Source organism: Dermacentor variabilis, chromosome 4, assembly GCF_050947875.1.
Source record: "Dermacentor variabilis isolate Ectoservices chromosome 4, ASM5094787v1, whole genome shotgun sequence".
NCBI lineage: Eukaryota > Metazoa > Arthropoda > Arachnida > Ixodida > Ixodidae > Dermacentor > Dermacentor variabilis.
In genome coordinates, this window is record NC_134571.1 from 167,093,941 (window position 1) to 167,121,410 (window position 27,470).

Here is a 27,470-nt window from a genome sequence, read left to right on the forward strand (position 1 = left end):
TCAAGAAAAAGCTCTGCTGGTTCTTGCTTAATGTCTGGGACGATGATGTGCGTGCGACGCCTGCACATTGTGGCAAGGTTATAAAGGCTATCAAGGAACAGTGGCGCATTGATGCCAGGCCACCACAACACGCACAGTTGTGCTTCGAATCAAGGAGGGTGTGACTCGCCATGACATTCCTCATCGGTTGCACATAGCCGGCAAGCAAGCGCTTGTTGTTCTTCCCGACATGGCCCCTCACATGTAGTGACGGTAAGGAACGCATAAGAAGAGATTTCCTGGGATTTTCTCTGGGAAGTCGGTGGGTACTGTTGAACAGGCAGTGGGAACGTGCTGTGGGAAAGGTTATTTTGTGCACCAGGACTTTTGCTACACCGGGAAAGGGTGTGGTTTTACACTTTAGTTGCCGAATCGCGAAGGAGAACGCAAAGCACAAGTGAAAAGTCTTTATCCATATACATCACCTTCCAAATAAGGTTTTATCGTGCTTGAGCATTTTGAATGCGCGTGAATTTAAGATTGATTCCAAAAAAACGGCAGAGCATGTGATATAAGCGCAATTTAAGTAAGCTAAATTGTTGCCGAGAGAGACCTGAAAGACGTGGCCAAGTCCCCATTAAATTTATAACTTTCAAGGTCAAAGCCATGTGAGATTAGGCAGAAATTACCGTAAGATAAAATAGAAATTCACCGTAAATATACGCGTACATAAATTACTGAAAATATTTTAAAGATTTCACAACTTCGTACAGAAAACGGGAACGTCTTAACGTCTTAAGCAGGATGGGAAAAAGGAGGCACTTGAAGCAAGTTTCTGCCTCTGTTTGACAAAGTTAGGAAGGAAGGAAAATTAATTTAAGAGTCAGTTGCACAACCTTCAACGAGGGAAGAGTGTAAAGCCTAGCAAATTTAGAAAATATATTGGACAAGTCAAATACAAGCTGCAAGCAATCTAAAATGAGAAGCATAAGGAGGCGACGTCGTCCGAGCGACGACAGGGCGACGTTGGCTTAATGAAATACCAACTAAGCACGCCTTGAGTGAGGAGCAGGCTTACTTACGGCGTAATGAAATAAATGAAATTAATTATTGTGATGTAGTGACACGAGATAATAAAATGATAGAACAAGTCTTTGTTAAGTACTATCGCAAACGTCTGGAAAAGTATATCCCTATAAATAGACACTACAGAAGGGATTTTTTAACACTGCGGCCCCAATTATATCCTCCTGAGACCCGGGATGCATTTGGGTGCACAGATTTTTAACAAACTTTCAAAATAAATCAGGATGGTTATGAAGGTGAAAAGTGTTAAATGTTTTTTCAATAGCCGTGATAATTTCAGCTCAGTGCGATGTCCAATATATTGGACACTGGGATGCTACCCGGTCTTTCTTCACCCAGGGCGCACGTAATGACATACCGCGGATATTACGCAAAACTCATGTGCAAAAATATTTTAACAACTCAAAAGGCAAAGTATCCAATAAAGTACATAAGAAGAGCATTCCTCTGCTCAAAAAAAATTTCGCTCTTGTGTTCACTTCCCATGGGCAATTTCAAAACACCTGTTTGTCCTTGGTGATGCAGAAGAAGAGCTGACATTTGGTGCAAAAGAACTTTGTTTTCATGTCGCAGCCCTGTAGTCTGCAACGGGCAGCGTTTGCAGTGTCTGCCAGTATTGAGTAGTGGATAGTGCTCTTTTCTTGCGGTTCTCGAGGAGACAGCCGAGCCTGCTTTGATGGCGGATGCCACTCGGCTTCGTTCTCACTCTCCGTTTCATCCTGCTTCTTCCCTTGAGCCACGAGAGTCTCAGCAACAGATTGGTGGAACTGCATATATTTGAGTATTTATTTCCACTGTTTCTTTAGGGAGCGTATGTCCCGCGTGTTCTGCACCAAGGAGTTGTTGAGGGCAATGTCGAAGAGGTGAAAGATGGCTCTGATTGTCCACTTGTTGACGCCTGCTTTTATCCTGTAGTAACTTATCATTCGGTCTGCCTTGTCAACAACGCCCATGTTGAAGTTGTACATGCGAACAATATCTGGTAGAGGGATATTGATATTTTTTTGCCTTACGAGACCATCTGCGACAGTAGGTGTCTTGCGGATCGAAGCCATGGATTGAAAAAAGAAACGTTATTGGATTAATTCATAAGACACGCGAGGCCGGTCCCCCGAAGAAAAAAAGAGACGCAATTTCGTCCGCAAGCCGCTAAACGCCATCAGTACTCGCCTACTGTTCATAACAAGGCCATTGAAAAAGCTCGGTCAAAATAACCGGGTTGAGTCCTAGCGTCCAACGTAATGGACACGCGAAATCAAAGGAAGAGTAAAAAAAGTTAAGTGCGCGAATAGTTAAAATTTTTTATTCTGCGCGTACGCTGTTGTATCAACTTTAATATAAAATCAAATATATGCCCTAAAAGCAGGTAGAAATACGAGAAACAGTGCTTACTTCTCCGGTAGCTGCCGTAAAACACCGCGCCGCTTAATGCCGCCATTGTGGAACTGTTTCGGCGGGAATTTTAACGATGTATTTTCATCAATGCTGCATAGATTGCGCAAGCAGGTGTCCAATAAGTTGTACAGTGCGGTTTTATGAGGATGAAAGCCTTGTCACAGGAGTACTGTCTCATATCTGAATGTCCAATATATTGGACAAATCCCCATAGCGGGGTCTCAGGAGGATATGATCACATATGCAAACGACCAGAGCAGCCAATTAATTCGGCTGAACTTGAAAAGGCGATCGGTGATCTCTGTCCAAATAATATGCTTGATTCAGGTTGGCTGCGTGCTGGCTAAGGTAAAGCTTTAAAAAAAGACATGACAGTTGCTTTGTATGTATTTGATGTCTTTGTATGTCTTCGATGAAGCCTGCAACAAGAAAATGCTGTCACCTTCATTTTCAGAAACGCATAGAACATTTATCGCACAGTTGAACGAGTGACCAAAATTTTTGTCTGTAACAGCTTGCATGCCTTTAACGCCAGCCTTTTTCTACAGCCTGTATGCCTACAGCCTTTAGCGAGCTTAACAAATGTTGACTATGAAATGTACATGAAGGTCCTTGCTAGACGTACGCCACACATAAAACGTGCGGCATGAAGGGACGTACTATTAATATGAATGTACACTTCCCAGGCAACGCAAAGGCGTCCTCAGTAAGTATCTGAGATGTCGGCATACAGACATTTGTACATGCTCCTGTACAAACCTTAAAAGGCTCCTGATATAGTCCAGTCGTCCGTTCGAACTAGATACTGAGAACATACCAGGTACATAATTGGGGGACCACTTTATGATGTCACAACGTGTTCTAGAGCACTACTGCTTCACGCTGCAGAGAGAGGGCAAGTCAGTATTTACAAATTGGGTTTATGTATATATAACACAGCTTGGATATGAAGCCCATATCGCAGGGCTCCGCTTTGATATTTTTGCGCTTTCATGTGCTCAGAAATCTTGTGCCTTCGTTTCTTGCCACGATTAAAAAAGCAGTTCGGTATCAAACGGACTACCTCAGGCGCAGCTCCACCTGTGCACTTACAATAGCATAGACGTCGAGATGTGCTTTTGTTACTTCAAGAGAACCATCGGTGGAAGGTGCAATTTGGACAACATGACCAATAATAATAATAATAATAATAATAATAATAATAATAATAATAATAATAATAATAATAATAATAATAATAATAATAATAATAATAAAAACAAGATAGCCTACAAATAACCGTTATTTCTTGCAGTGTGCCATTTGTATTTCGTTTTTGGTTATACTCAATTTCGTTCGGGCAAGCGAGAAGGTCCCAAACAAACGCGCTCGGAAGCAAATTCCTGAGAATATGCTGCTGAGGATATTGCTCGGATATATGTCAAGTAAGGTTCGCGATAAGTCCAGCGGTAGATGTGTTTAAAATTCGTCGTAGGCATGGGGCTGTGGACATAATCAGCACGTCCCATAAAAACCTAGGACGTTCGGATCTTTCCGGGTCATCCACGGGATGTTTTGTGTTAACTGCATGGTGTACTTTGAACAATCTTAGAGTGGTTTCGCGCCTTTTCAGGTCACGTTGCGATGTTGCACAAACACGCTGTATCACAAAAAGCTCTATTCGCTATTCTGGAGCACATTAACGTCGTGTCTGGTACTCTAAGCCAGCCTAAAATTGCCATATTGAAACTGTAGGTCTAAAATCATTGTAAGCAAAAATGTTAGTAAGCATGTACAAGTCCCTTCATTAGTTCCGTAAGGCTTCCCACTTAAGCCACTGCTGCTTGCATTATATTTGAAGCCTCTATGTAAAAATATGATTTAAAATGAACATGACAGGTGGCTTTCCATGATCAGAAAATTATAAGCGAAGTGATGAAACATGTAGTTAACTTCCGTAAATCATGCTGAAGTGTAATCAATTGTGAACAGTCATCAGGTTTCTGACGTGGAAGTTAGGGCCACACACCTGAAGCTCGTGAAAACGTACAATAGATAGCCTTGCCTCAAGAATTAGGCGCGCTGCTTCAGAGCTATCGGGATGCCAAACACTGCTGGAGTGAACAAACAATGTATTCAGGAGAAAACAGAAAACTGGCGTGGTATGGGAAAGCAACCGTCTGCAACTTGGTTTTAGTGCCCCTATGCTATGATACGTACGCTGTTCAAGCCTTGCGTATGTCGCGAGCAAATGTACAAACAATTCCTGTCTGCGCTATATATATTTATAATTCTGCTGTAAATGCGTCCGTCATAAAAATAATTGTAAACCAGTTAAATATGAAACGCTGGCATTAGTTCGTCAAATTTTTACATCTTGAACGTGAGTTTTTCAAGATTTCTTTTTACTTTTTTTTCACAAGTTTTCTTGGGACTCATGTTGCCACCATTTCTTTTATCTGAAGTGATTGAAAGTGTGGAGCTCCCAAGACATATCTTAAAGTTGTATATGCTTTCCGTAAATTTGAAGTGCATTAATTTTCCTGAGGCTGCTACAGTAATGTAACCAGAAAAACCCGTTGTATCCTTCTTGAACAATCGGTTAAACTACGTATCGCAGGCGACCGAAGAAGCCTTTTTATTTGACGCAGTGTTTATTTCCATGGCCAACGGCGAAACAGGTTTTTCCCGAACGAGCGATCGCCGGATCAGTGACCTGCATTGAGCCAGCCAATGGACAGCTATCCACTCTATCCCACGAACACATTTAGCACAATTGCACGTCGGCGTCGGTGGTTCAGTGGTAGAATACTCGCCTGCCACGCGGGTGGCCCGGGTTCGATTCCCGGCCGACGCAGATTTTTTTTTTCTTATTTGGAGGTGTCTTGAAGGAAAAAAACCATAAATAAATACAAATTGCCTTTGAATGTGTCTGAAAGTTGAGATACATCAAAAAGATAAAAAGAACAAGCTTGGTGCGCTGTGGGGCCGCACTTTGACTCGGATTCAGATTTATTACAGTAATGTGCTACAGTTTAACAGGCACAGAATAAGTAGCAAGGTAGGGTGTCCCAAAGTGAAAAAACTGTCGAGGGGACACTCTAATAGAAATGGGAATAATGTTAAATTTCAACATGCAGCAGCCAGTTGCTTACAGACAAACAGCTAAACAAAAAGACAAGAGATAGAGAAGAACGCTAAAGAAACAACAAGATGCGAGGGAACAATTAACCAGGTATACTTTTTTTAGCAAAAGAAAGCAAACTAATGCAATGAGAAACGTGATTTGATTTCACATTAAATGATATTGCTGTTTGATAACCCGACAAAAAACGCGGTTTGTTTCCGATAGTTAGTTCTAGCTTTTGCGAGTAGCAGGTTTTGTTCCTCTGCAAATCTGGTTTTGTTAGTACAGATAACATTTTAACAGTCAAACCTTCAACGGTAACCTCTTTGTGTAGAACACGAAAAAATGAAGGTTGATAGATTATGACAAAACAACTGATAGGGAGGAAGGATATTTAAAATTTTATATGTGGGAGGCCAATGACATATAAATGGGCTAAATGTCAAGTCTTACCGCTTTGTTTTTGCAAGTGTTACAAGGGTTTGAGGCGTGTGTTATACGTGCTGCCCCAGGATGACAAGCAGTAAGAAAGATGACTATGAACGTAGGCATAATGTAGTGATAAAATAATGTGGGGCTCGAAGTAGAAAGGTGTTTTAATAGTTACATGAATTCCGAAAGAAACTTTTCGAATCAGTGATATGACATGAAAATCGAATTTGAGGTGCCTATCAAGGCTTACACCTAGGAACTTGGTACTATTAGACAAAGGTAGAGCGTATTGTCAGGCGAAACTGCTAAGCTAGAGCTTATGCGTAACTGGGGAAAATGGAATACCTTAAATTTAGTCTTGGAAAGATGAATATGCAACAAGTTTGCTTTGCACCAGGAATGGAAATTGCGAAGGACGGTGTTAATTTTTTCTTGCACAGAATTGTGGAACCTGTAGACAGAAAAAATGGCAGTATCACCAGCATATTCAACTAGAATGGAGAACTACTGCAGGATGATCATTAACGTATAAAATGGAGAATATAGAGATTCAAGAATACATCCCTAGGGTACGCCTACATTAACTATCTTTGCTGAAGGTCGATTATTGGTAATTTCAACAACTGGTGATCAATAACTGATGCAGTTGCTAACGAATTGCAAAAAGGAGCTAGATACACCAAAGTATTTAAGTTTGTGTAACAGAATTACCTGGTTAATGGTACCAAATGCCTTAGTAAGGTCCTGAATACGCCTGCGACTGACATCCCACTCTTTCACCTTCTTTGTGAACTGAAACTATTTTTCCAACCTTGAGGCAGCCTGGAAGAACACCGGACCTGAAGATTTTATTTATTATATTTGGCAGAATTAGTGACAACTCGTTTGACACAATCTTTACTGTTGCGGCGCGCATCATGTGTAAACCCGGTCCAGCTGCCTTTAGAGAAGATGTGGGTTGATGGACTTCCTCGGATGATATTTAAAGCAGATAAAATAAGTGAATACAATGTTGAAGACTAGGTAAATAAGGACCAAGTTCAACATCCAAAGATGCACTAAAATGGTTGCTAAAAGCATTCACTATATCATTTGGACTATATCATTTCGCCGTTATGAATGATTTCACTCAAGCATGGTTCAGAACTGTTCAGAAACTCCTTGATTATTTTCCCCTTCTTAGTGCCATTTCCGTTTTACTCTATTTGACGTTGTTAGTAATCGCGTTTGGCGCGTTTAAGAATAGCAGAAAGCACTCAATTACATGTTTTAAATAAAGGCTTTAGTGCAAAATTAAATGGTTCTGAGTTTCTTGTGCAGTAATTTTTTTTCTCTCGACCTGTTGAGTGCATTAGTAATCCAAGGATTTCGAAATGTGTGAAACCAGTGAATTACTGCAGTGCCGCATGTAAACACTTCAACATAATCAAATGATTTTGGAGACAAAAATGACTATTTCAGCACGGTCTTCACTGACGTCATTCCAATTGGCTGCAAAGGTCATGTCGTTAAATCTCGCAGAATTGAACGAGGATTTCATACGTGTCATTTAGCGTTCTAATCTGGTAGAATCTGGACAAAGAAATATGAGATTACGATCAGTAAACGTGAGATCAAATATTCCCTTTACTTGACCCGTTGTCATACTAGAAAAAATGTGATCAATTAAGGTATTCATCGGTTGGGTCACACGTAGTGTGGGAGCCTTAATTAATGAGGAAAACACAGAGCTGAGGAGCTACTGGATTAGACAGATCACAAGCGATCATTACAGTATATAATGTTAATATTTATATCACCACAATTATTATTCTCTTATTTTCACTAATATGGAGTTTAAAACTAATCCTAACAGTGAACAAAGATCTGGATAAGACGATCACAGAGAACGGTACATAACAAGCTATTATTTTATGACGACTGTTTTAGCGAGAACGCTTTCCGGTTAAATTCCAACCAAACAGATTCGCACTGCAGATATTGGTGGTTGCTCAGTGGCTATGTTGTTGGGCTGCTGAGCACGACGTCGCGGGATCGAATCTCGGCCGCGGCGGCCATATTTCGATGGGAGCGAAATACGAAAACACCTGTGTACTTAGATTTAGGTGCACGTTGAAGAACCCTAGGTGGTCGAAATTTCCGGAGTCCTCAACTACGGCGTGCCACATAATCAGAAAGTGGTTTTGGCACGTTAAACCCCATAATTTATGTAAATACTAGATCATTACGACGCTTGTACTTTAGTGACGACCGAACTACTGTTGCGGCTCCACCACTGCGTTGACCATCTCGATTGCAGTATGCCGAAGTGTATTCTGATAACCCCATACAAGTTTCCATCGCTATGGGAAAGCCAAGTTTCTGATAAGCAGATGAATGTAAACACGTGATTAATCGTAGAAAGAAAAGTGACAAGGTCATCAGGATGCTTGCGAAGGATGCATATGTTTAAATGACAGCGCTGATGACCTTCCTCGCAATAAAGCGTTAGCCTGTTGAAAAGAAAACATGCTGGTAGTTATGACAAAAAAAACAAGAACACAAAATGCTGGTAGGAAAGGACTACATGAAAACTGTCAGTTCATCCATGTCAGGGATCCGGAAAGCACGGCTGTTGTTCGTTTTTCTTGCCTAGATTGTGCAGCTGTGTCTCTAAAGGACCTTACAGCCTTTCTTTTTTTCAGCGCAGGCGTCTTGGCTAGCAGTCGTTTCTTTTTTCGACTTGAATGATCATTATCGTATACTGATCTAGGCATTCTCTGTGTGATCCCGATTAATTCAGTGGTGAGTCGCGGTTTTCTATCATTGCCTGAAAATCGGTATGCTTTGACCTCGAGCAGAAGCGGGCAATTATGTTATCTCCTTGTTTAGGAGCGATGCGATGTGCACTATCAATGTCAATGAAGGGCGGCTAATCTGCTCACCAATAGCCTGCACGACTGCCATTCAACTTACGCCCTCATTGAGCAGCCCAACCCGGATTTCTATGTTATTGATGCGCGAATAATGCTCTACAGGATACACGCGTTCAACAAACAACTTATCATCTGCTTTCAAGGCTTTGTTTTCATTGGCGAGACTATCGTTGCTAGTCTTGACAGATTCATACAGCTCGTTATATGTGTTCATGATTTGGTGCATACTTTTGACTTCGTCACGAAGTGCCTCGACCATCTTTGCCAACTCTGCGTTACTAGGCATCACAAAATCGCACAATATCAGAAGGGCAGCAGTAGGTGAAGTAGAACAATAAGAAACTGGAGCCTAAAAAGAGTGTCAAGTATAAACCTGTGTGTAATGCAGTTACAGGTCAATACACAGTCTGCATCAGCTGCAACTACTGCTGCCAAATGAACAGCGCAGCTCGGTGATGCCACCTTAAGTAACGTGTCCAATCGAGAGGTGCTGGAGGCCGCCGATGAGTCACCGCGATGTCATCCATGTACGTTTTGACACTGATGGCAGTTCCCGCTGGTCAACGAAGCACACCACTTCCTGTGTGGAATAGGGATACAGGTCAATACACAGTCGGAACAGCTGCAACCACTGCTGTCAAAGGAAGGGATTATGACACAATACTTTTCCGAATACCTCAGTGCAGAATTTGACTGTTCGTGAAGTTTTATACAAAACGCACTAGTTTTAAAGGGCTCCATAGCAAATTTTGGTTATACGCTGGTAGTTGTTACGTGTCCTCTGGGGAGCGTTCTGCCGTAATTTTTTTTTCAAATCGGCTCATTAACAGCCGAGACAAATATTTCATTGCCGCGAACCCATGATTTCAGCAGGCGGGCTCCACAGTCAGGCAAGACGCTCTCTCCACTCGCCCGGTCTAGCCTACGAAAGAGAATTCCACCCCTGAGTTCTTCCATACCGGATCTCGAGGATCACATGACGCATGATGACTTTCATTTTTTTTCTCCTCCCTTTTCTCTCAGCGATACGCTTTTCCGCTGACGGCGTCGAGCTGTTGTCTAGTTCGCGCAGCGCACGATTTAGCGCGCTGTGCGCAAGGACACATGACTAGTGGTATAATTCAGTGCTACACGAATACTGAGGCAGAACAAGTTGATCGCAGAGCATGATAAAAAAAAATTAAATTATGGGGTTTTACGTGCCAAAACCACTCTCTGATTATGAAGCGCGGCGTAGTGGAGGACTCTGGAAATTTCGACCACCTGGGGTACTTTAACGTGCACCTAAATCTAAGTACACGGGTGTTTTCACATTTCGCCCCATTGAAATGCGGCCGCCGTGGCCAGGATTCAATCCCGCAACCTCGTGCTCAGCAGCCCAACATCATAGCCACTGCGCAACCACGACAGGTTCGCAAAGTACGATCACGCATGGAACACGGTAGAAAATGGCATAGTTTCGGTACCTGCGCACGTGAGCGCACGACCGTGGGAACAAGTAGATGAAGCGGAACTACATCTATCTTGCTTCGGTGCGAAGTAAAACAAAAACATGCAGACATTCCGTTTGTGTTTTATTATTTCTCTAAACTTCAATTCGTCAATTCAAGCAACAGATCTCACAGATAACAGATGTTGTCTTGAATAATTTTCGAAGTCACGTGTCACCACGAGCAACGTCACACTGCGGACACGACTACGTAGGCGCAGGGGCACGACTACGTCAGCATCCGGCTTGGAGCGCAGCGGCCGCGAGAAGGAAAGACGGCGTTCGGTTTCAAAAGTCAGATCTTTCCGCGGCACTTAGCAATGTAATACATTGTAGACACGATCGTTATCGCACGATGTATGCTTTGCGCTTGTCAGCTCAAAATGGCCAGACCTGTGAGGGGCCCTTTAAGCAGCGACAGCAGAAACAGTTTGTCTGCATAATTCTTTTTTTTCTTTTGCACGACTATTTGACGCATATAAACACTAGCAGATGTATCGTATGAAGATTCTTTTTCTTCTTTTGTTCAGGAGCGCCTAGGTGAGACGGCCCCATGGGACCGCTGGTCACAGCCGACCTACGATTGCGGCGCGGAGCCCCAAGTTGCGGAGACGAGCGCGCTCGCTGCCTCAGTTCCGCAATCGGCAAACGACAACGCCACCGACAGCCACAGGGACCGCCGCAAGTCATTTGTCAGATGTGAGCGACATCTTTCTTATGAATTGGTGTTGGTTGGGCCTTAGCATTGGTTTATTGGTATTGTCCGAGGTACCATCGCCGCCGGACATTAGTAAATGACAACGGTACAAAAAAGCGTAATGGTCAAAGCAAAAGGGCACATTCAGACATTTAATGTTGTGGGTTGCTTCGGAATCCTATGAATATGCTTGCAGTGTTTTATTAGCATCGGCACTCTAGCACTAAAGTGAGAACTTTTCTTTTGTTAACGAGGTGGTATCACAGAAAGCCAGTCAAATGTCTCGAAAAGCTGCTAAATGTCTGCCCTTGTAGTGTTTGTATTTCCGCTCGCAGCATACAACCATTGTAGTACGTACAATTTCCTTTTCCTGGTATGTATTGACATATTAGTTTTATTGCACTACAATTCTCGTTTTGTTTTAGGAACTGCAGATTTTCTTTAAGCCCGTTCTGCGTTTTTAGTTCGAAATTCTGAACCTTTCCTTGAGGATGTGAGCGAGTTTATGGTGTTAAATCTGTTGAAACTCTGTAAACTCTGGTCTTCCTGTAACTTTTATGTGTAAGTTATGTTTTCTTTTTTCTGTTATTGTGTGATATTTCAACTCCGGCATGAATATTGAGTGAATTGTAATGAACTGTATGTATCCACCCTCGCGATCGGCCAACATAAGACTACCGTATATGTAAGTTGAATTAATGAAATAATTAATTAATAATTGATGAATACCCACTCCAACAACCTCAACACAGAGGGACGGGACCACATTCATGGCATTATACTCGATTCCGAAAGTTGAACGGCCTGTTCTGAATACAGTTCTATTAATCTCGAAGGCTCCGTATTCGTGGAATGGCACGTAGTGTAGACCAGAAGAAAGAGGACGCAAAAAGAAATGTACTACAGGTGCTAACTTTCAGCAACCCCCGCAAGGGCGTCTGCGTCAGCAGGCGTTCGGTGTGTTGCGACACCACGTACCTGAGCACACGAGGGTTGGACCCTCCCGCGTGTAGCCGTGCGCGGCTTAGCCGTGTCTGGGGAAAAGGGGATCCTGGGGGTTGAGCCGATGCTGGGTGCTCGGACCTTTAAGGCCCCCCGGCGGAGGCAACACACCTCTTCGGCCTCAGCTTCACATAGACGGCACCTCCAGACTGACCCACCTGGAGGAAATCGGCAGTCGCCTTTTCCTGTCTTTCTCTTCCTACAACCTTCGTCTTTCCCTTACTTTCCACTTTTCCTGTCTCCTTCTCTCTTCTATTTACTTCCTTCTTCTTGGCGGCAAGGGTTAACCTCGTGTGAGTAGCCAACCTTGGTTATGTCATATTGGGTTATAGTGGCAACGTACAGCTGGCGTTTGCAGGCCCTGTTTTTCAGGCCCTGCAGCGTCCCATTGTTGGACTCCATGGTGGGTGGCTGGCGTTGCTGCCGAAAACTACACGTCCACTCATGGCGACTTCTTTCCCTCCACTACCTGATCGCCCTCAGAATAGAGGGCGCACCGATGAAGCCTTCCAATTTTTTGGCCGCCAAAAAGAATCCTTCCCGCGTTTCCATGTCATCCACTCTGCAAAACCAGATAAACCAGTAAGAACTATTTCACCCTTCCTTGTTTCGAAGTCGCTGACTGAAGCCTTTGGTCCTGGATATAAGGCGTCGAGGATTTCAAGCGGTTATCTCCTCTTGGAGCTCCGCGATCAAAAACAATATGAAAAATTGTCAACACTAGTGTCATTTGGGGAAACCCAAATAATTATAACCCCGCACCGCACGATGAGCACCAACCGTGGTGTGGTCTCTGACGATGACTTAATGGAGCTCACTGAGGCTGAACTCTTGGAGGGCTTCAGTAACCAGAATGTTATCAATGTTAAACGAATTAAGATGAGGAGAGATGGAAAAGAGATCAAGACGAAACACCTGATACTCACTTTCGGCTCAAGTGGCCTTCCCGAGTCCATCGAGGCTGGTTATATCAAACTTCGTGTTCGGCCATACGTTCCCAATCCTCTCAGATGCTTTAAGTGCCAACGTTTCGGCCACAGTTCACGGAACTGTCGAGGCCGGCTGACTTGTGCCAAGTGTAGTGACAACGAACATTCCTCCGAAACGTGCCAAAACACTCCACATTGTGTCAACTGGGATGGCGACCATGCCGCATACTCGCGCGCCTGCCCGTCCTGGAAAAGAGAAAAAGAGATTGTGACAATCAAAGTCAAAGAAAACATATCTTTCAAAGAGGCACGTAGGCGGGTGTCACGCCTGTCTAAGAGCAGCTTTGCCGATGTGGCGCGTAAGGGGGCAGCGTCACAACGACCTCCGGCGGCTGTCCGACCCACAAGCAGTGAGTCGGCAGTTACGCCATCTGCCCCTGCGGCGGTTGCAGCTAGCGCAGCTCCGTCAACACTGCAAGGGGGATCATCGACCCCGAAGGTGGCCGCAGCCGAGGCTGCCCCAACCACCCCGGCCCCTTCCAGCGCTGGCAACAGCCGGTGCAGCCAAATCCCGCAGAATGCCCCATCGACCTCCGGGCTGGTGGGCGCAGGGGTCTTGCCCTCCAAGGCAGGACTCTCCCTTGTAACTTCTCGCTCGCAAGAGCACGTGTCCGGCGCCTCAGAAGAGGCAATGGACACTACACCTGTCCTCAAGGCGCACCAAACGCCTAAGGAGCGTCGAGGCTCCCTCGAACGCTCCAGAAAGGGCAGAACCCCTGTTACAGGGCCTCGAAAGAGCTCTGTAACCTAAGGCATCACTTCCCTTTCCATACACACAGCACTTATTTACTTCCAATATGGCTACACAAATAATTCAATGGAATGTCAGAGGTCTTCTTAGGAACCTTGATGACGTACAAGAGCTTATCCAAAAACACAATCCAAAAGTGCTGTGTCTACAGGAAACACACTTAACAGCACAACACACAAACTTTCTCCGACCGTACGTCAAGTTCCGCAAAGATCGCGATGATGCTGTCGTATCATCAGGCGGTGTTGCCATTCTTATTCATAAAAGTATTTCCTGTTACAGCTACAAACGCCCCTTGAAGCAGTGGCGGTTCGAGCTGTTCTTCTAAATAAACTCGTCACCATTTGCTCGCTTTACATACCCCCACACTACAATTTAACGAAACATGAATTCCAATCGTTTATACATCAATTGCCAGCACCTTATGCTGTTCTTGGCGATTTCAATGCGCACAGCTCCCTGTGGGGCGACTCTCGTATAGATGCGCGAGGACGACTTGTCGAACAATTCCTTTTCTCTTCTGGTGCGTGCATTTTAAATAAGAAAGAACCCACTTATTACTGTCTTGCAAACAATACCTTTTCTTCAATAGATCTGAGCATAGTTTCCCCGTCCATACTGCCTGAACTCGAATGGGAAGTTACGAATAATCCCTACGGAAGCGATCACTTCCGCATACTATTAAGAACACTTCAAGAAAATGAATATCCACCACAGGCTCCTAGGTGGAAGATTGACACAGCAGACTGGGAGAAATTCCGAAATTTAACTAGTATATCATGGGATGACATGTCTTTTTTAGGAATAGATGCTGCTGTAGAGTACTTCACAGCCTTCATAATAATCCAAATGCATACGTGAAGAAAGTGGTTCGGCATGCAAACGGCATGTCCCGTGGTGGAACCATAAATGCGGAATCGCACGTAAGAATCAGAACAAAGCGTGGGGGTTGCTACGCGCTTCCCCCACTGCAGAAAATCTTGTCAACTTTAAGAAAATAAAGTCCCAAGGCAGGAGAACCCGCCGACAGACTAGAAGAGAAAGTTGGGAGAAGTTTTTATCGAGTATAAACTCTTATACAGATGAGGCCAAAGTATGGAACAAGGTAAATAGAATTAGAGGGCGACAAACATATTCACTCCCTCTGGTAAATACACAGGGCGATACACTGCAAGATCAGGCAGACTCACTTGGGGAGCACTTTGAGCAAGTGTCGAGCTCAACGCACTATTCCCAATCCTTTCTTAAACATGAAGAAATAGTAGAGCGTAGCCAATCATACGAAAGTCCAGGCAGAATGAACCGTATAACCGGCCTTTCGGTATTGCCGAGTTGAGAGCTGCCTTGAACACATGTAAAAGCACTGCACCGGGACCTGACAGAGTTATGTATGACATGATCAGTAACATACATACTGACGCACAAGTTACACTTCTTACACTTTTCAATACTATTTGGGCTTCAGGGTACCTCCCATCCACATGGAAAGAAGCGATTGTAGTTCCTGTTCTAAAGCAGGGAAAAGACCCTTCCTTGGCATGAAGTTATCGTTCAATAGCACTAATAAATTGTATGTGTAAGATTTTTGAAAAAATGATAAATCGCAGACTTATACATTTCCTTGAGCTCAACATTATGCTCGATCCTTATCAGTGTGGATTCAGAGAAGGGCGGTCAACAACCGATCATCTGGTGCGCATTGAAGGAAATATCCGCGATGCATTTGTACATGGGCAGTATTTCCCATCGGTATTCCTTGACATGGAAAAAGCGTATGACACGGCATGGAGTTACGGGATCTTGAGAGACCTGTCGGAGATGGGCATCCGTGGAAATATGCTGAACATAATTGAAAGTTATTTGTCGGATCGTAGCTTCCGCGTGAAAATCGGCAACGTATTGTCGCGACCTTTTATACAGGAAACAGGTGTACCCCAGGGAGGAGTACTCAGTTGCACTCTCTTTATCGTTAAAATGAACACACTTCGTCCTTCACTGCCAGCGGCCATTTTTTATTCCGTCTGCGTAGATGATATACAGATAGGTTTCAAATCTTGCAACCTTACTGTGTGTGAAAGACAGGTACAGCAGGGCCTAAACAAGGTGTCCAAGTGGGCAGACCAAAATGGATTTAAAATCAACCCGCACAAAAGCTCTTGTGTTCTCTTCACAAGAAAGAGAGGCCTGGTACCTGATCCCTGTGTAGAACTGGGTGGACAACAAATTCCCTTCAAGAAAGAGCACAAATTTCTAGGTGTTATTCTCGACTCCAGGCTCACTTTCATTTCACACATAAAATATCTTAAAGAAAAATGTCTAAAAACCATGAACTTACTTAAAGTTCTATCCCACACTACATGGGGTAGCGACAGGAGGTGCCTCCTAAATCTTTACAGGAGCCTAGTTAGATCACGATTAGATTATGGTGCCGTAGTATATCACTCTGCTGCACCGAGCGCGCTAAAAATGTTAGACCCCGTTCATCATCTGGGTATCCGCCTGGCCACTGGCGCATTTAGAACAAGCCCGGTGGAAAGTCTATATGCAGAGTCAGACGAATGGTCACTACATTTTCAGAGAACGTACATCAGGTTCACCTATTTTCTCAATGTGCGCTCCAATAAAGAACATCCGTGTTTCAAGACTGTTAATGACTTAACGGGTCAAACACTTTTTTAATAATAAACCCTCCATGAGACTTCCTTTCTCACTGCGTGCAAGAGAACTTAGCATGGAAATGGATGTCCCTGTTCTTGAACATCGACTAATGCCTCCAACTAAGCTATTACCGCCCTGGGAATGGCAGGTGATAGACTGTGACGTATCCTTTGTAGAGGTCACAAAACACGCACCCGACATCGAAATCGCTATGCATTTCCGCGAACTTCAATCGAAGTACATGTGCTCCGAATTCTACACAGACGCGTGTAAATCACATGCTGGTGCATCTTATGCTGCTGTTGGTCCCACTCTTTTTATATATGACTTACTGAACCCGCAAACAAGTATCTTCACTGCAGAAGCTTATGCAGTACTGTCTGCAGTAAGACATATACAGAAATTAAAACTCGACAGAGCAATTGTATACACAGACTCGCTAAGTCTCGTAAAAGCGTTAATTTCATTACAAAAGCTTAAAAATCCTGTATTCATTGAACTTTACTCCCTCTTATGCAGTATTTATATATCACATATACATGTAGTAATATGGTGGGTACCTGGCCATAGAGGTATCGAGGGTAATGTACTGGCTGATAAAATGGCCACATCGCTCACACCACTAAACACTTTTTCTGCAGCTGCTGTCCCGGTGACAGATCTGAAGCCTTTCTTGCGTAAGAAACTGCGACAACACTGGCAATGCATGTGGAACGCAGAAATAAACAATAAACTTCACGTTATAAAGCCACAGCTAGGTTTTTGGCCCTCCCCAACAAAATCACGGCGAACAGATGTCTTATTCTGCCGCCTCAGAATAGGGCACACATTTGGTACACACAATTTTCTGCTTACTGGAAATGAACCGCCAAACTGTGGTCGATGTGGTAAGAGGCTGACCGTCCTCCACGTCCTCTTGAAGTGTCGCAAAGCCGAACCTGAAAGAAAGAAGCATTTTCCTCTTGCATATCGTTATTGCATACCTCTTCACCCAGCTATGTTTCTTGGTAAAGAACCATTTTTCAACACCAAAGCAGTCCTCAATTTTTTAAATGAGGTTGTCCTACATGTTATGAGCCCAATAAATTCGTAGCGCATCCTCTCTCCAGAGGATGCCGCTATGATAGTTGTTTTATATAGCACGTGCCTCCAGGCCCTTGTGTCTCAAGGGCTCTAACGAGGCCATGGTGCTCTAGTTAATTTTAGAAGCCTATGCATTTTTTATATCGTATCATTATTTTACAATGCACCTTAATGCTCATACTACACGTCATTTGTCACCACCATAATTTTATTACACGTACATTTTACGCACTTTACAGTGACTATATTTTAGGCCCCTTTACAGCCACGTCACATCAACTTCACAGAATTCATAACTCCACTACGAAATCACTAACACTTGCATGGCGCTTTTTGGCCATAGCTGGCCCTTGCGCCGATAAAAACCACACATTCATTCAGCTTTCAGCAACGAAATTCTATTTCGAGATCGGTTGTACCTATACGTACAAAAGACGACGTGCACCGTGATATCAGTTTCCCTAAGCTATACCGCAGTATCACTGATATCACTATGCACATGGTCTTGCGTATGCATAAGTACAACCGATCTCGAAATCTAATTTCCTTGCTGAAAGTTGGCGCTTGTGTTCCGTTTCTTCTTGCGTCCATGTTTATTTATTTATTTATTTATTTATTTTCTTGCTGCGCTACACTACATGCCATTCCACGATGAACAACCAACAGGCCCACATTGCCACCCTCGTTGACACTGCGTTCGCTCTGCCGGCCGGCTAATCGTTGTCGTGTTACGAGCGAATGAAATCAGCCTCGCACTCACCGCACGCTCTGCTCGTGCAGTCGGCGCCACGACAATCCGCGAGATCACTCAGCGCACCCGGTCTGCCCTGGCGTGGCACGGGGGCCAGCAGCACATGCTCATGGCGCTGGTGGCCGTCGTCATGCTGCTGCTCTCGCTCGCCGTGCTCATCCTGATCTTCGTGCGCGTCGAGGAACCGCTGGTGCTGACGCGGTGCTCGTCCTCCAACTGTCGAAACGCCGCCCGCAACCTCGAGCGCTTCGTCGACGTCGGGGTGGACCCCTGCAAGGACTTCTACGGGCACGTCTGCCGCCGCTGGGAGCGAGACGCCGCCGCCGCACCCAAAGACGACGCCAACGCAGCTGTGGTTATGGGTGAGGACGGCGCCGGAAAGTCTGTCCCCCCAGAGCGCCCTGCAGAACGTTATGTGATCAGTATATGTTGTGTCCAAGCTAACATGGAATACGTAATTTTTTTTTTAAAGCGAGGCTTTGTTTGCCTCTTCCTTCGTCTTTGCCACTGCTGCGGCTGCTGCTGTAACGCCGGCCACGTCAGGACGTAGTTGAGACGCACGCCACTAATGGTGGCCACGCCGGGACGTGGTCGAGCCGTGGCCGTGTCACAAAAACATAAAAGGCATGCGCTGTCGGTGTTTTGTTTCATGACATTTGTTTATGAGCTGCAATTCTCAAAATTCCGAGGAGTAACTTTGTAAAGAATCTAAGACTATGTATGCGCCACGTAGAGGGCCTGTGCGGTTGTGGTACAAGAATGATAGTTGCGATGCCCGCGGCGTCAACACCGGATTTTCTGCGACATAGGGCCCTCAGCGCTATCGCCTTAGTGCACGAGAGCAGAGACGTTTGTGCGAAGATTTACGCCGCGTCGCATCTGCACAATGCCCTCTGGACGCCGTAACCAGGCGTGAGCCCTCACGAATGTTGTGCAGAAGCTGCCCGCGCGTGTCTCTGTGCTCACCCGCAATAGCAACAACAGCAGGAGGAGGAGGTGGGGAGAGTATTAGCGAGGGAATAGAGAGAGAGGAGGCAGTTTTGTGAGCTACAACCCGGAATGCCACCGAAGCGTGCACATAGTGCCGACGAGACGAAGGCTCGCATAAAGCGTCGGGCGGAGCAGGCAAGGTAACATTTCACATCCCGTCACGACTATCGTGTGCCGTCGGAATATCACCGCCAAATAACGTCAATGAACGCAAACAGCGGACAAACTTTCGCATACATTGATTCCCACAGTGCGTGGGATCTGCATATTCTTTTTTTCGACGAAGCCTGCCGTGCGAATAAAACTAAATGTATATGTTGCCAGACATTTCGTAGAGGAACTTGTAATACAATTGTGTTCTTAGTAATAGATCATTTAGTACTAAATTAACAAACGTTAAATTAGTGAGTAAGGCCACAATATCAATACAACGAATTTCCAGGGTTCATATGAAAGTGCCACCCCTACAATTGCGACGCGTTAGCGTTTGCGTAGCTATGTTTTACGTGTCATGGCAACTTTTTAATAGCATCTGCGTGCTTTCTTTAAGCACGGAAACAAGAGCTACGCAAACTGTAACGCTTCGCAAAAAATTTGGTCACATTTTCAATTTCCCTCTAGGAACCTTGCACTGTGATTCTGGCCGTAATGATATTAAAAAGTATCTTTATTAACCAGTACTAATTGTGCCTTCATTAACACGAAAATGCTGGAAGTTTCTCTATTGCAAAACACTGACGATGATAATGCGTGAGGGTATCTCATGTTCTGGCAACGAATGCGGCTAATCACACCTCTCAAAAACGACAGGGAAGAGTTTCGATTCTGGCTGATTCATTTTTCTCATTAAAATTTGGTCATAACGTGCGACAGCTATAGCGTTCCTCAGACAAAGGTTGAGAAATTCCTCCCAAAAATCACATATCAAATAGATTGGCGCTCTATGTAATCTCTCGCACACAGTGAGCAAGACTTTCTTTGTAACTAACCAAGAGCGCCAATGTGATTTCTCGCATGATGAGAGACAAATGTCTCAAAACTTATGTCAATCTCAAAATTCTGTCGGTGAATATCAGATGAAAAAAAATTCATCGACGATTACGATACTCCTTAATGCAAAATTTGAGCGCTGCTCTAAATGTTTTCATTTCGCGATGTGTTGGCAGGCGTGGCCAATCTCTCTCGAGCGACGCATTGCAAACGGAGCGAAGTGTGGCGCGACTGTCTCGTTAATCGGAAGATCGCGAGAGGCAGCACGTCGGTGACACGTGGGCGCGATTCACAGCAGCCGCCGCAGACAGACCTCCGCTAATGCAGCGCTTTGTTTCCAATATGGTATCGCACTCGCCGCATGCCCTCGGTAAACAGACGACGGCGCGCTGTTCTGGAGCCAACTCATAGCGATCATTGCCGCAGAGCCCGTCTTTATGGCACTGCGCTTTTCTTCTCACACTTTCGCCATGCCCTACTCCTCCGCTTTACCCCTCATGGTACCGCTGCACCCGCCTCCTCCGCTTTCCTCCTCACGCTGTCTTCCCTATCGCCATCTTTCATCCCCTGCTGCGCTCCGCGTTCTCTCGTTCATCCCTCACTGTGCTCGTTCGCGCGGTTACGCCGAGGGACGCCGCCGACGCCGAGGGAGGCCGATGCTCAACGGGCGCCTAAGAACTCCGCTCTGATAGTTGGCGGCGGCGATTCAGCGGCTGCAATATCTGTGCAAAAGTAAATCACAAAAAACATTCAAAATGCATCATCTCATTGACGATTACCAGATAATTTCTGGTGCCCGCCACTGTGTTTAGTCATTTCGAGCAAATATGAACTTTTTTTTCTTAAATCACTGGCTTAATTTTGACACTTCTCACGGGAACACCCGTAACGTTTAAGCTTCTTCTAACAAATGTCGCTTCATATTCAAGCGCTAAATGTTGTTCCCCGCGATGTCTCCTATTTTACGCGCTGCTTGTATGCGCAATCTGTGGTAAAACCCGCCGTGGTCGCTTAGTGGCTTGGTGTTGGGCTGCTAAGACAAGGTCGCGGGATCGAATCTCGGCCACGGCGGCCGCCTTTCGATGGGGCGAAATGCGAAAACACTGGTGTACTTTTATTTAAATGAACGTTAAAGAACTCCAGGGGGTCCAAGTTTCCGCATTCCCTCCCAAAGGCGTGCCTCATCTGAGATCGTGGTTTTGGCACGTAAAACCCCACAATTTAATTAAATTTTTAACTGTCCTGATGCTCTTCACAGTTGATAGCACGCCTAACAGAACGTGGTCTATAGCCAGCGAAGAAAGCAAAATTGGTAAAACGCGGTTCGCATTCCCTGGAATAATTCTGGTTGCTTATCTCTACGAAGCCTGCCGTGCGAATAAAACTAAATGTATGTGTTGCCAGACATTTCGTAGAGGAACTGGTAGTACAATTGTGTTCCTATTATTACATCATTTAGTACAAAATTAACAAATGTTGAATTAGTAAAAAGAGCAAAAAGGTAGAGTGCCCGAGATGCGGAAATCTTAGAGTGCGCTCGTCTCGGCCGCGACCAATGGGCGCGACAGGGCGTGTCGTGGCGGGCATCGGTGATTTAGCGGTAAATGCGAGAGAAATACGTTAGCGTTACGCCTCACTTCTTCGAAGTCCCGGAATCATGCTTACAATGGCGTTCACCTCAATCGCTAAATGTTGTTCGGGAGCTCACTCGACGGACTTCCAGGCTCTTCGAGGAGCGACGTGCAGCTGACGGTGGTCCGCAGCAGAGCAACGACAGTTGCTCTCTCTCTCTCTCTCTCTCTCTATATATATATATATATATATATATATATATATATATATATATATATATATATATATATATATATATATATATATATGTACTCTCACACTATAGGACCACTTTTCCCCACTTCACACTCATACTCTTGTCCACTGACACTCCGAGTGCTCACGCATTAAAACCTCTGGAGTTTTACGTATATCAGTACCACTGTGCGATTGAGGCACGCCGTACTGGGGGCTACCGACTAATTTTCACCGCCTGGGGGTTCTTTAACGTGCACCAGACGCACGGTACACTATGGCGCGTCTCCATTCCGCCTCCATTGGAATGCGGCCGCTGCGGCCGGGATCGAACCCTCGACCACGAGCTCAGCAGCACGACGCCATGGCCACTGCATGTGCCACTGCGGCGGATCGGCGCTCACGTCAGCGACGCTGGCATGATGAACGATATAGCCGCGCTGCAACACCTCGCTGTAATTACGATTCCTAATGAGCTTATTTCCGACCTGCGCCCCTGCGGCTTAATTGGTCGCTTACCCTGCAGCGAGCGACGACTTCCTGGACGCTCACTGGCGGTTCATGCTGGCGCGCATCAACACCAGCCTGTACGTGAGCGCTGCAGAGGCGGACGCGCACCAAGGTGGACACGGAGCCACCGATTTGAAACCTCTGCACGCCGTGGCCAGCTTCTACAGGTGACCGCAGCAGCTCAATTTGCATATCCTTCCGAGCCCTAGGAACCGGTTTGAAAGACGCAAAATAACTGCAAACAAAAAAAAACGTCCTTTATATTGGCCGCTTCAAGATTCTTTACGCTGAACCTGTTTTCCGCGAAATGTGCTATAGCAGTCAATTCATGCGTGGCGAGTTTCAGCGAGTGTAGATGTACGGGAGATGGCGAAGCGGGCGGAGTTAAATTTGTGTTATATGTGAGCGCACGCAAATTATAGTTGCTATATAGTCTTAGTTGACATACCGACTGCTCTGGAATCCGACGTTATATGTTTCTGTAAGCAGTTCCTTTGAATTGAAACTCAGACCTAAGTGATATTTCTTCACTTAGTGGATGACGACGTAGGTAACTTAGCGAGTAAGTCGGTAAATATAGCGAGTTTTTAGACACCCTAACGACTTTTCATTTTTAGAGTCTTAGGGACTACTAATCGATCGTCCACTGAATAATTGCTCTGCTGAAATGACTCGATGGCCGACACCGCGCCCTATTTTGCGCCCCATTTATCTCTACCTCTAGATATATGCCAATGCACCTATTAGTGAGCCACCTCTCTGTATTGAAGCTGCCTTTGTAAGTTAAGGTGGATATTGAGATCTGATGCATTTTTAGACCATCGGGGTGTCTTCTCTATTCACATTCCGACCATTCATTCGCCACCCCAGTAGGTTATCTGAAGCTATAGTTTACTTATAAGGTGGTATAGGAACAGTTGAAAACACGATAAAGACAAAATTTAGAGCAAATTATCATCATTTACCGTCCTTTCACTAAAAATTGAGTGTTTTTTTACGGTATACCTTCAGACATTGTCCAAAAAGAAAGGTTTTAAAGTTTTTTATCGCCTGACGAAGCAGAATATCGTTTCTTTTCACCTGTAGTTGCGTCAAGCTCCCGCAAGTTCCGTCGTTCCATCTTCTTGTTTGAAACAGTTATCATGCAACAAAGGACCAATAAAGAATTACAGCGCATGAGAGTCTCCAGCCCCAAAGATGAGTTCAGTCCGCAGAGGTATTAAAACTTATCAACAAGAGGAAAAACACTGACATCCTAAATGATAACGATAAAAAGACTGATAAGGCAGTGAGGGAGGAAGCGTGAAATAAGCACTGAGGAGACCTAATTGTAAATGGCGCGAACAAGATTTAGTTACTAAAATATAAGCAGGGCAACCTCATTCGTAATTCTGGTTATATAATAGGAGCAGCAGAGGAATTCTATACTGAGCTGCTTCAACGCCTTTATTTTTATTCGTTATTCACATTAATGACATATCTTCACACGTTTATTCAACTATTATAGGCTATTTGCGAAAGAGTTATGTTTACATTGGAGTAACTTACCCGCATGACTGTGCAGCGATTCGATCGGACCTTGTCGTTATTAAGGCGAAAGCCTTATAGGTCTCATTGGTCAGTCAACCTTGAGTGAAAACATGTTGACGACACGAAAAGTGAAAAAGGCTACGAACCCTCGAAAATCGGTGGGTGTGAAACCCATGTCCTTAGGTGTTAATGAAGGGGAAGTTAATTGAAGCACGGTTAATTAGAGTAGAGTTGCTTAGGCACTCGTGCCTATGACCTTGGATGGGAGTCGAAACTTCGACCTTTGGTATTGAGAGGGATGACTAAGCGATGTACAGTCAGCGAATTAAACGGTATGACTAGGCGAATTAAATGGGATGATTAAGCGCATTAAGACAATGAGTAAGCGAATTAAGAGGGATGATTAAGCGAATTAAGGCGGAGGTATACGTCATATGCCCATCTTTTATGCACCGGCACTTGGGCTTTCGCCTTCAAGTCGTCTTAGGGATAACATAAGAGACTCTGTGAATTTTTTCTTCATTGTGTTGTAACTAATGAATGAACTTGATTGTTAATAAAGCAAAAATGGTGTCTCGCGAGAGCGTTCATGACAAAATGATTTTCGTATAATCTTAATGGCTCCCAGTCGACGTCCATCAGCTCAAAAAAAAGATGGCTAAATTCAGAGCGCGAACTACTGGGACACAAGCTAAGGCACAAGACAGGAGACGGCGCTACTTGCAACTGAATGTTTATTCGGAAGGTTAGAGGTTATGTAAACCCGACATGTCATCAAGCGTCATAAAACGGCATAAAAACGAAAAAAAAACGAAAAGAACATAAAAACAAAAGTGACCATTGACCTTAGCTCGCCAAAAAATTTCTACGTGTTAGGTCGCAGCTAAAAAAGATATTTCAGTGTCATGAAACACTATAGAAGCATGACTGACACACCCTGCCCCCATTTCTTTATCTCGTGAGCCTGTACAACTTTTCTGCTCGATCTCTGTGCCCCATAAAGGACTGTAGTATCAGCAAACTTGGGTGCGCATTTACCTTGGGAGCTGCAGTCGCTTATGTGCATTGGAAGGTGGAATTGCAAGGTTCGTGGAATTCGAATGCTCTTTCATCCTAGTGTTAAGCCATTAGTCAGTTTGGCCCACATATGTTTTTCCACACGAGAAAGGCACAGAATACACCACTGAAGCTGAGCATAAAACTAAATTGTCCGCAAAAGGGACGGCACACACAAGTCTCGCAATGCACGTAAGAGACGGCAACTCCCAAGGTAAATGCGCCCCCAAGTTTTATAGAACTACGTTTCTTTATAGGCACAAAGATCGAACAACAAATGTTGTAGAGGCTCACGGGATAGAGAAAAGGGCGGCAGGGTGTGTAAGTCATGCCTCTATAGAGCTTCATGACCCTGAAATATCTTTTAGAGATACGACATAGGACGCGGATTTTTTTTCTTTTTTTTTTGCAAGCTAACATCGATAAATAGTCCTTTTTATTTTTTTCGTTTATTTTTTATGGCGTTTGATGGCACATGATGACATAGGACATGTCGGGTTCATATAATCTCTAACCTTCCGAATAAACTTTCAGTTGCAAGTAGCAACGTCGCCTGTCTTTTCTTGTGCCTTAGCTTGTATCCCAGTAGTTCGCGCTCTGAATTTAGCTATGCTTCCATAACAACTGGCCCATTTTCACTTTTGCTCAAAACAAAATCTAGGTGTACACATACTTGATGGCTTTTTATGGCAATAATTGAGTACACTGGTTACATGATAGAAAATACACACCACAATCTTACTTTTCTCGTCAAAACGTTTCCTTAGCCCAAGTCTCATTAAAACCAAGTCTTTACAAGACATCAGTTAGATCGAAGCTTGAACACGCATCATGATCCGACAGCCCACGCCATCAGTGCCCATTTTTTTCTCGTGAGTCCATCCAAACGGTTCACCTTATTCTGTTATTTTTTCTTTCAATTATTCTGGTACTTCCTCTGTGTATGCAATGAAGGCTTCCCTTGTTCTTCCTAATCGCTCTTGCAGAAGAAAAAAAAAACTTTTCCGCTACTTTATATTCCCGGAACTGCGCTGTCGTCGACTGCAGGTTTTGTCATCGCTTCCTGCTGTCCCCGGACGTGTCGCTGGCAGCCATGCTTGAATCGTTGAAGATCGACATCGCCCCCCTGCAGGTTGTGCTCACGGCGCCGGACCCGACGTCGCAGCTCAGGGCGGCCGTCACCTTGTCGCTGACCCACGGCGTTCACGTAGCGTTCAGCCTCGACGTCGTGCACTCTGCCTACTACGAGACAACGCAGCTGCGCGTCTACCAGGCACGCACGCACAAAAAAAAAATACTGGGTAGATCTATAGGCCACACCGGCGTCCGCATTCACAAAAAGTTCTGACACCAGTAAAGTTCGTGAGAACAATAACAGTCCAATAGAGACAGCAAGCATATCATTAGCGATGGCCGCGGACCAATCAGAAAAAGTTCTTACGAGTAAAAACCTTTGTTGATTAAGCTCCGGTTGCGCGCGTCATAACTACGTTCATACGCTCGCACAACATCGCTAAGTATTGAAACCACCGATAATCCATGGGTCACGATAAAGGCGCATGCGCCTAGAGCTTTCTGAAAAAGAGAAATGCGAGTCCTCATTCGCCCACAGTATCGAAACTCAATGTGAGCAGGAATAAAGCGACTTTTGCAAAGAACATTCAGTTTTCTATTCTTCTCTCAATCCCATCTCCTGTTCCTGCTTGCAGTGTTCTTCGGACTAAACATATTTAAATTCGTATTTTTTATCCGATTTTCCACTTGTTCTTCGAAAAAAATTGTCTTTCGAGCTATGGTTGGGCATTAGAAACATTTCATTTTTGATCCCAGTTCAACCTGAGCCTGTCTAAAAGTTACTGAAAAGCATGCAACATGCCTTGGCGTGCCAGAGAGTAAACGCTGTCTCCTGCAAATGCTTGGAGAGAAAGAATGGACACCTGCGGTACACTCACGACAAACGTTTATTTGAGGCACACGGACCTCCAATATTTACGTAGTTCATTGTACTTAACATCTCAGTGTCAATACAAGAACATATGCAAGCCTCCGGATTGTTGAAGGCCTATAACATACCTATATCAGTTCACCACCTCAATTCTATTCCATTAGAACGACAAATAGCCCAGCTGCTGGTGAGGACAACTTAGGTTCGCCAGTACAGAGGCTTTACTTATAGATATATATTCACCCCATTCAATGCACCATGGCTTTCTGTCAAGCGTGTCCAGTGTGCCTCTCGTTCTGGTCGTGCCTCT

The 27,470-nt window shown here is 44.7% G+C and overlaps 1 protein-coding gene and 1 non-coding gene across 2 annotated transcripts in view; both read left to right on the forward strand.

Moving 5' to 3' along the window:
* The window catches only part of LOC142578053 (uncharacterized), a 50,464-nt gene extending 23,576 nt beyond the window's left edge, over positions 1 to 26,888 (forward strand). The window contains exons 2-5 of the mRNA XM_075687469.1: positions 10,933 to 11,101; positions 18,363 to 18,695; positions 22,646 to 22,796; positions 26,263 to 26,888. Coding sequence (XP_075543584.1) covers positions 18,437 to 18,695; positions 22,646 to 22,796; positions 26,263 to 26,563 — 711 coding nt within the window. The 5' untranslated portion in view covers positions 10,933 to 11,101; positions 18,363 to 18,436 and the 3' untranslated portion in view covers positions 26,564 to 26,888. The remainder of the gene's footprint in view (positions 1 to 10,932; positions 11,102 to 18,362; positions 18,696 to 22,645; positions 22,797 to 26,262) is intronic.
* On the forward strand, positions 5,226 to 5,296 carry TRNAG-GCC (transfer RNA glycine (anticodon GCC)). Its single transcript has one exon. It is a non-coding gene; the product is annotated as a tRNA-Gly (tRNA).
* Positions 26,889 to 27,470: the final 582 nt, after the last annotated feature.